General features: G+C 41.3%; 1 protein-coding gene across 2 annotated transcripts; it reads right to left on the bottom strand.

Annotated features, from left to right (window-relative positions):
• Positions 1–1,023: 1,023 nt before the first annotated feature.
• On the bottom strand, positions 1,024–2,108 carry LOC110678811. 2 transcript variants are annotated; one of them, XM_021852226.1, is made up of 3 exons: positions 1,879–2,108; positions 1,677–1,806; positions 1,024–1,329 (listed from the first exon to the last, which is right to left on the bottom strand). In XM_021852226.1, the coding sequence occupies exons 1-3, from the start codon at positions 2,004–2,006 to the stop codon at positions 1,324–1,326; spliced, it is 264 nt and encodes an 87-aa protein (XP_021707918.1). In that variant the 5' UTR covers positions 2,007–2,108; the 3' UTR covers positions 1,024–1,323. The 2 variants fall into 2 exon arrangements, with proteins under 2 accessions (XP_021707918.1, XP_021707917.1); XM_021852225.1 differs by having other exon boundaries at positions 1,631–1,806.
• Positions 2,109–10,066: the final 7,958 nt, after the last annotated feature.

Here is a 10,066-nt window from a genome sequence, read left to right on the forward strand (position 1 = left end):
CTTGTGCCCCTACTCACGATTTCAAAGGCACAAAACTAGAGAAATGTGATTTTCAAAAGATGATGAAAAAACAAGCCACAACTAGAAGGCCTCAACACATTTTAGAGTAAACAAAGGCGTCAACTCACAGACCTCATCAGCGTCGGCCGGCATCTATGGGCACAAATGAAAAGGGCTGCACAGCTTTTGGTGAAATAAAAGCCTCATATCCTTTGACTCGTTTTTTTAGCAGGATTTTTTGCTAAAATGATAGTAATGAATATTCATAGCTATAAATCAGTTTATCCATCGATTTTCTGGACGATAAAATAACATACAATGCCTAAATTCATAATTTAAATTTGATTTATTGTTTGACAAAACAAGATTGCATTTTTCCCATTGTTTACTTTTTGGAGATGAGGCCTTTTGAATTGTTAGTCTTGATATGCATGCTTACTTTGATCGACAGTGATTACAGACGAGTCACATGAATCTGCTCGATTTACAAAATAGGCCCCTAAATTTGAGCTCTCGATTTGTGCACATTGAAGAATGGTAAGCTAATCCCAAGCCCCATACATTAATTCCCTGTGCAACTTCGATTGTTCTGGTCAATCACGGAGTAGCAACTACGAATTGTGCGGTCATCTATGCTTATGCGAATTCCTACAATGTTCCGAAAAATGAAATAAATAGTTGAGAGCATTATAATTCAAATGTCGTTTGATTTTTTCACCAATGTTCTCCAAAATTTATCATGTTTTCACCTAACAAGCCCTCGTTGCGTAGAAATCTAACCGTACAATATAGACTCGGTGCAAATCGGATGACCCGTTCTGAAGATGTGTAGCCAAACGTTTGCCGTCTATTAGTATATATGTATATGTAGATAGACAGATATCGTAGAGAAGAGAGGGTATACCGATAGATGGTAATTAATAAACGTGAGCATTTCAAAATTACGACAGATATGTGTACCATTGGTTCCCATCAGTTGATCGTTTTGTATAAGTTTACAATGAAAAACTATTATGAGCAGTGTTACAAATAGTTCGGCGAAATCCAGAACTATTTTTTCTGCTTTGCAGTTACATTTATTTTGAGAAAAAAATGTGATACAATGAATAAACAATGCGCGCCATATTAAAAAAAGTTATTTTCTGCCGCATAACGACAAACACAGTTTGCTATCAATTTGACTCGGAGAATCATCCGGAGCGCCTCCAAAACTGCCTGCAGAAGCTCCTGCGCCTCCAAAAGCGCCTGCAGATGCTCCTGCGGCTCCAGCTGCACCAGGGAATCCTTGTTGTAGTGGTGGTAAAGGTGCTGAAGTGAAATGATTCAGATCTACGAAAAAACATGATGTTGTTATTAGCAGTAGAAATCATAGCAATTAACGACTCTAACAGCTAAGGGACGGACCAGCTCAGGGCTTAAACTTTAATAAATTAGTAGCAATAGGAGAAGAAGAAGAAGAAGCAGAAAAAGGAAAATTTTAACAAAGCCTTTGACACTAAAATAAACACAAAAGCACTTTAGTAAAACGCATATTGTGGTAAAATACGAGCTCAGTAACTTTCGACAAATCCGACTGCTGAAGTGAATCGAAGGTGATAAGAATAGGATGCGGCTCTCTGTATTGTCTTACTGTTGATGTTTTGGTAATTTCCATTCGCTATGTCTTCGTTAAAGACCTGGTAATTGACTCCATTGGACTCGACGAAGCCGTAGAGTATTGCTTTGACTATCTCAATCTCTTGGTCATCAAGTATAACTTTTCTGACTGTATTCTGGTCAGCGGATCGCTTCACACTGAGCTTCGCACTGCAAGGAAAATTTGTTTGAACAAAAAGAATATAGTGATAGGGTTTTGTGAATAAAAATCATTTATCTCACCTCAAATTAGTTTGATTATCAATCCCCGCGGTTGGTTGAATACTCACGTCTTCCCTTGTGGGAGCCCCCAAGATCATGACACAATTCAAAATCAGTATCACTATGGTAACTGATAACTGGCGTGCCATCTTCGTTCAAGAAATTATTAGTTTCGAGCAGCTTTCTACCACTGCAAGCGACAACTGGGAACTGAATCCGAAACTTGTTTTAGCCTTCGTTATATTGACAGCGTGTCGTCGATTCAGCTTACAAATATATATATTTCCTCCTAATTTATTCGATCTTGAACCTTGAGCTTATTCTTTCTTTAGCGATATAGATCCACGTTTCGTACCCATCCTGTACTAGACGCGCCCCCAGATTTATTTGATTAGATCAGAACCAGTTTTTTTTTCGCGTAGAACAGAAATTATTCATCATTCAGAAAACAGCTTTTCTGTCGTTATATACCGTCAGACGGGGATACTTCTGATTCCGGGGGCTACTTTGAAAACTCCCGTCTTGGGTTTATTTTCAGCATAAATATTAATCTGAGCCTTTGTGTCTTCAGCACTTTTATTAACCCATGTATGCTCTACAACCAGGTATGAACATTTTTTGGAACAACATTAACAATAACAAGATAAACAAGAAAATATATTGTAAAACTCCGAACACATATTCACAGGGTACAAAACATTTGGTATGTTAACATTGTTCGAATTTTTCACATATCGTGGAAATTTACTAGGAGCGTCACGAAATTATAAAATCGTCATGTTCCATAGAAGTTTGTGATAATTTATGTGAAAAATAGTTGTTTTACAAAAAAAAATGATCAAAGGTCTTTATTTTACGACTTTTATTTTATATTGAAGTACTGGTTTGTGTATTTTACAACACAAAAAAAAAAAAAAAATAAACCAAGGATTCAAAAAAGTTTTTTTTCTTTATAATTTATTTATTGAGCTCTTTTGATTGTTTTTTTTTTTACAATTACACGATGGCTTCTTAATTTTCTATGTTAGCTTTGGGGAACCGTAAAACTCGCGGTTTGGTCGAAGTTAGGGGTAACAATAATTTTAAGGAAAGGATAGGACAATGGAATCATTCCGTTGACATTCAGCAGCTCTCGGTTATGACGTATTTGCTTCGCTGCTGGTCGAACGTAGAGTGGACAATGACAACCTGTAACGATACAAAAAGCCGGGTTTCGAGGGGACCCAAGGTGGACAAGTGGACCGACAAGAAGGGAGCGTTAAACAATGACGTTAGCTTGTTTCAAAAATTGTGCATAAGCTTCATGTACACAAAGTCAAGTTTACCCAACACATCCCTTATGTTTTGCTTTTCTTATTTCCTTTGGGCCCTGAGGTATGCACAAAAATCAGATCTGGCAAAACCGTATTCGGGACATTCCCAAACTACGTGGTTGATATCTTGGTAATCTGCACCGCAGCTGCAGTGATTGCTATCTGTGAGCCCTATTCGATAGAAATAAGAGCCTAAAGAGTAGTGGTTGGACATAAGTCGACCCATTACCTTAATAAAATCTCGACTTAAGTCCAACCCCTTGAACCACGGCTTCTTCAATACCTGCGGGAGAATGGAATGTAACCACCTGCCCAATTCTCCGACATCCCATTTTTGTTGCCAGCTGATCAATGCATGTTGACGAGCAATTGAAAAAAAATCATTGAAGGCGATTTGTCGATCATAAATATCGCCTTCCATAGCGCCCACCTTTGCAAGCGAGTCCGCATTCTCATTGCCTGGAATCGAGTAATGCGAAGGGACCCAGGCCAAGGTGACAGTATATGATTCATTCGATAGAGAACTCAATGTAGATCGTATTTCACCGAGGAAATACAGAGAGTGCTTTACCGGCCTCATTGAACGAATAGCCTCTATGGAGCTAAGGCTATCCGTAAAAATGAAATATTGATCAAAGGGAAGAGTGGCAATTCGCTCTAATGCGTAAAGTATAGCCGTTAATTCTGCGACATACACGGAGCAAGAGTTCTGAAGTTTATATGCGGCGCTATGAAACTCGTTATATACATCAAAACCAGTGGAATCATTTGTTTTGACCCGTCTGTGTAAAACCTTCTATCGCAGCTGACGTGACCGAACTTGCTTGCAAAAATTTTTGGTATTTGCTCCGAACGAAGCAGATCTGGTATTCCGCGGATATCTTGCTTCATGGTCATATCAAAAACTGAGAAGTCAGGGAAGCAACCGTGATTGGGGAGATTCAAAGAAGGGTTAACCTCCAGAGTCATGTACGCGTAGTACAATGTCATAAATCTTGTTTGAGGATTTCGTTCGATTAACTTCTCAACATTTTCAATTACCAAAGGGTTTAACACTTCATTGCGAATGAGGAACCTTAACGACAATTCCACGAACAGATCTGATAAAGGCAGTATTCCTGCTAATACCTCTAAGCTCATGGTATGAGTCGAGTTCATACAGCCTAAAGCGATCCGAAGACATGATACTGAATACGCTGGAGCTTCAGAATGTGTGTTTTCGCGGCGGATTGGGAGCAAAAACTACTTTATTCAAGAAACGACAGAATCGTGATGCGATATATCTTTATCAGATCATCCGGGTGGGCTCTCCACCAAGTCCTTGTGAGTGTAGGCATGAAGATGATTCGTTGTTGGCACTTCTGATACAGATATCTAATTTGTTTTCCCCAGGTGCGTTTAGAATCAAACCAGACCCCTAAATACATATGTGATAAACCTTGAGAGAGTCCGCAGGATTACGCTTCCTAGAAAAGACAACTAACTAATTCGGTTTTCTCTGGAGAGAATTCGAAACCCAGCTTTACAGCCCATGCGGACAAATTGTCCAAAGTATCTTGCAACGGTCCTTGCAAATCGTCCGCCTCTGGTCCTGTGACAGAACCAACGGCGTCATCCGCAAGCTGTCTTAACGAGCAATTTCTCATGAGACAATCATCAATATCTCTAACGTAAAAATTGTAAAGTTATTCGCGACTTATTCGCGAAGTTGTCGAGTTTCCATGTGAGAAAAACATGTGCTTCTAAGACAACAAATTATACAAGTAGTTGTTCAAAATCGGGGAAAGTCCACACTCGTGGAGTTTGTCTGAAAGGACATCTACGCAAACTGCGTCAAAAGCCCCATTAATTTCCAAAAAGACTGAGCTTACACACCAAAAATATCTTAGATTTAAGCGTAACGTAATTTTAGCTTCAATCATACAAAGCCATTTCTCATGATAATAAAATAAAACCTATTAACACATCTATTATATCCAACATTGCTACAAATATCCTTAATATTGAACGTGAAACGTCTTCTTTCAAAGATTGTTGCATGCAAAACGGCTCGGTTTACATGATTTTCACGCTGAAAATTCCATTATAAATAATGCACATGGAATGACAACCCATCGATCCATCCATGTGCATTATTTTTGACAGAATATTCAGCGTAGAATCATGTAAACCGAGCATTCTTGTTTGCAATTTCACTTTCAAGATGCAAGAAAGCATGCAATATGAGCGAATGTTGAATGTAAGATCATGAAATGTGTCAGTTTCACTCACGATTGCAAGCATTTTCGAATGCAATGAGACAGTTTACATTATTTATCGTTGATTATTCAGTTATAACTCGTTTTACATGATTATCATAAAAGTTTACGTGTCACTCGAATTTAGGATTTTTTTTTGCTGTGTATTTGTTCTTTTTGAGCATTACTTACTTATTTGGCTTTACATCAATTATTTTGATAAAACCTCGCCAACAACATTCCGCCAATTCACTCGGTTCATGGCTGCTTCTCTTCATCCTCGACTGCGACCCACGCTCTCCAGGTCCTGGTGCATCCGGTCAATCCACCTAGCCCAATCTCACGTCTTCTTGTTCCGACCGAGTTCGTAGCGAACACCATCTTTAAAGGGTTGTTGTCCGGCATTCTTGCAACATGCCCTGCCCAGCGTATCCTTCCAGCTTTAGCTACCTTCACGATACTGGGTTCGCCATAGAGTTGGTTCATCCTTTTCCGCCACACACCGTTTTCCTGCACGCCACCGAAGATCGTCCTTAGCACTCGGCGTTCGAAAACCTCAAGAGCTTGCAAGTCCTCCTCGAGCATAGTCCACGTCTCATGCCCGTAGAGGACTACCGGTCTTATGAGCGTTTTGTACATCGTGCATTTGGTGCGGGGGTGAATCTTTCTTGACCGTAGTTTCTTCTAGAGCCTATAGTAGGCACGACTTCCACTGATGATGCACCTTCGTATTTCCCGACTAACGTTGTTGTCAGCCGACAACAAGGATCCAAGGTAGACGAACTCGTCCACCACCTCGAAGGTATCCCCGTCTATCGTGAAATTGCTTCCTAGGCGGGCCCTGTCGCGCTCAGTTCCACCTACCAGCATGTACTTTGTTTTCGACGCATTCACCACCAGTTCAACTGTTGTTGCTTCGCGTTTCAGGCGGGTGAACAAATCTGCCACCGTTTCGAATTTTCTCCCAATAATGTCCATGTCGTCCACGAAGCAAACAAATTGGCCGGATCTCGTAAAAATCATGCCTCGACTGTTAAGTCCGGCTCTCCGCGTGACACCATCAAGCGCAATATTGAACAACAGGCACGGAAGTCCGTCACCCTGTCGTAGTCCCCGCCGAGACTTGAACGATATGGAGTGTTCGCCCGAGATCTTCACGCAGTTGTGTACACCGTCCATCATTGCTCTAATCAATCTTGTGAGCTTCCCGGGAAAGCTGTTCTCGTCCATGATCGTCCTTGCACTTTGTAGGCGGCGTTTAAAATAACACGATAATTTTCACACTCCAGATTGTCGTCCTTTTTGTAGATAGCCCAGTGTACCACGTATCGTATCGTATCTCAAAAATCTCATATTCATACGTCAAAAATCAGAATCGCACAATATGTCAAATCAAAACGAATAAATGTTAACACAAATTGTATATAATTCTCCACTACGATTCATTATCGACAAACTTTGTTGACCACAAACCATGCCGTAAATAGTATAATCGAGAATCGCATCAAGTTGTATAAACTGACAGATCATATATCAATGCAGACTAGCATCAAATGAAATCGCAATAACTTAGCAAAATTTGCCACCCGAGGTTGGTATCTTCTGGCCGTGGGCTTCAAAGAACAACAAAGCGTGTGTGCTGTATAGCAAACTTCCTTTCATGTTGGCAAATAATCAAACCGTATTCGTTTAGCGGTCTGTGGCACAGTGATATGGTACCGGTTTAGGGAACCAAAGGTCCAGTGTTCGAATCTCGCTGGAAGCTTATTTTTATTTTTATCGGAATTTTGTGGCATCGTATTGCTGATCATGGAAAGTCTGAAAAAGTCGTGGGAAGTGCGTATATGGCCTTCACTTTGGTGTGTATATAGCGTTTTCATGCATTTTATACGAGTGATTTGATTCATATATAATGATGTATAGCAAAAAATATACCAACTGAAATGTTGACTGGGAGGGCATATAACGCCTTGCTTCCACTCTTCCGGTAGCTGTTCCGTTTCCCAGATTCTGAGTATCAGCCGATGCAGATAAGTAGCCAATCTGTCCAGGCTCATCTTGATGAGTTCGGCTCCGATACCATCCTTGCCAGCGGCCTTGGTGTTCTTAAGCTGTTGAATAGCATCCTTAACTTCCCCCATCGTGGGAGCTGGTTGGTTTCCACTGTCCGCTGTGCAGACGTAGCCATTGCATTAGCTGTTCTGACCTTCTGTGCCTGTGTTCTCTGCGCCATTCAGGTGTTCATCGTAGTGCTGCTTCCACCTTTCGATCACCTCGCGTCCGTCCGTCAAGATGGTCCCATCTTTATCCCGGCACATTTCAGCTCGCGGCACGAAGCCTTTGCAAGATGTGTTGAGCTTCTGATAGAACTTCCGCGTTTCTTGAGAATGGTACAGCAACTCCATCTCTTGGCATTCCACCTCTTCCAGGTGGGGTTTTTGTCCCGGAATAGGCGGGTTTGCTGTTTCCGCTTCAGTCTGTATCGTTCCACGTTTTGTCGCGTACCATGCTGCAGCATTGCAGCCCGCGCTGCATTATTCTCCTCTAAAACCTCCTGGCACTCTTCGTCGAACCAATCGTTTCTTGAGCTCCGTTCCACATATCCGACAATGCTTTCGGCAGCGTCGTTATTGGCCGCTTTGACTGTCCTCCAGCAGTCCTCAAGAGGGACCCTATCGGGCTCGCCCTCATCCGGCAACGCTGCTTCAAGATGCTGCGCGTACGCATTTGCGACATCCGGTTGTTTCAGCCGCGCTAGATTGTACCGAGGCGGGCGTCGGTACCGTACATCATTGATGACGGATAGTTTTTGGCGCAGTTTCACCTTCACCAGGTTGTGAACGGAGGAAATGTTAGCACCACGATAGGTTCTGACGTCGGGTATGTCGAAGAAGTGCCGTCCATCGATCAAAACGTGGTCGATTTGCGATTTTGTCTGCTGAGGTGATCTCCAGATGTATCGATACGGGAGGCTGTGCTAGAAATAGGTGCTACGAATGGCCATGTTCTTGGAGGCGGCAAAATCTATCAGTCGTAGGCCGTTCTCGTTCGTCAGCCGGTGGACGCTGAACTTTCCATTCGTCGGTCTGAACTCCTCCTCCTGGCCAACCTGAGCGTTCAAATCTCATATGGTATTCTTGACGTCGTGGCTTGGGCAGCGGTCGTACTCGCGTTCGAGCTGTGCGTTAAATGCGTCCTTGTCATCATCAGTGCTTCCGGAGTGAGGGCTATGCACGTTTATGATGCTGAAGTTGAAGAACCAGCCTTTGAGCCTCAACTTGCATATTCTTTCGTTGATCGGCCACCACCCGATCACGCGCCTTTGCATATCACCCATTACTATAAATGCTGTTCCCAGCTCGCGTGTGTTGCCGCAGCTCTGGTAGATGGTATGATTACCTCTAAACGTTCGCATCATCGAACCTGTCCAGCACACCTCCTGCAGCGCTACGATGCCGAAACCGCGGATCTTCAGTACATCGGAGAGTTCACCGTGTCCAGTATATTCTCATACAAATTTGAGATAACATTACTTCGCGCTTGTCCAACTGACAACATTGGTGATTATAATTTTTGAAAGGTGTTATTATAGTGATTCACTACAGGAAATAGTTTGGAAATATTTCAATTATAAACTTGTTTCATTAACTCAAGACTTTACGAAAAATATTTCCAGCGGCACGCTCATAAGCAAAGCCCAATATCAATCTGCAGTTATCAAATTTTATCAATGTTCATCTATACAAAACCCAATGTGATTATATTAAAGTTTCTGAAACATTTTTATGAATTCTCTGAATTTTATTATATAAACCAGACCAATATGATCAAAAATTCATTTTAATTACAAAATATGACTTTAATGGACATTTCATCACATATCATAGCAATTCATTTTTCTAATTCATCGAACAAACTACTCTACGTCAGTCTAATACTACCAGATTACAGTGAAATACCAAAACATAAGATTATCCTACATTTAGTAAAATTATACCAAAGACAAGAAAAAGTGTATGAGAATATATTGACCACGGTGTATGTGTGTACTTCCAATGAAGTTGAGAGATTTGCAGTTCCACGTACCGAGTTTCCAATCGCTAGTCCATTTTCGTCGCTGTGGTCTTTGCCGATTGTTCCGGTCCGTATTTTCTCGTTGACGTTCCTGTGCTGATGAGTTTTTACGGTTGGCTTGCAGGGCCTGACACCAACCCCATAGACTTCCTTTTTCTGAAAAGTTGAAATCTTAAGCTTTCATTCCATAAGAAAAAAACGGATACCGCTATATAATAGGAATACTATAGTATATAATACCGCTAACTATAGGAACACAAATTAAAAATATACCGCAACTAAAGGAACAGTGTACCAATAGTGGAGGTATTATTGTTCACTGACATGCCGTGGATTACTGCGATGAAATCATTTTTCTCATTAAGTCAACGGTCGTTACTTCTTGTTACAACATTAACATGTACATCAATTGCGCTTCTTAGATTAGGACGTTTAAATGAAGTTCAATTGTGCTTAGTACCTCCACTATTGGTATATCTACCCTATGTTTTTAGGGGGTGAACCCAAACTTATGCACGGGAATGTAGGTGTTTTTTGTTTCGTTTTTAATACCATGGACTGTTTGGCGTACGAAATAAATATGTA

Source organism: Aedes aegypti, chromosome 3 (genome assembly GCF_002204515.2).
Source record: "Aedes aegypti strain LVP_AGWG chromosome 3, AaegL5.0 Primary Assembly, whole genome shotgun sequence".
Lineage (NCBI taxonomy): Eukaryota > Metazoa > Arthropoda > Insecta > Diptera > Culicidae > Aedes > Aedes aegypti.

Excerpts from the sequence above, each read along its gene's own strand:
- LOC110678811 (XM_021852225.1), bottom strand. The coding sequence starts at position 2,006 with ATGGCACGCCAGTTATCAGTTACCATAGTGATACTGATTTTGAATTGT. Across the intron at positions 1,807-1,878 it reads GATAATCAAACTAATTTGAG|TGCGAAGCTCAGTGTGAAGC; the intron begins GTGAGATAAATG and ends TTTTCCTTGCAG. Across the intron at positions 1,330-1,630 it reads AAATTACCAAAACATCAACA|ATCTGAATCATTTCACTTCA; the intron begins GTAAGACAATAC and ends GTTTTTTCGTAG.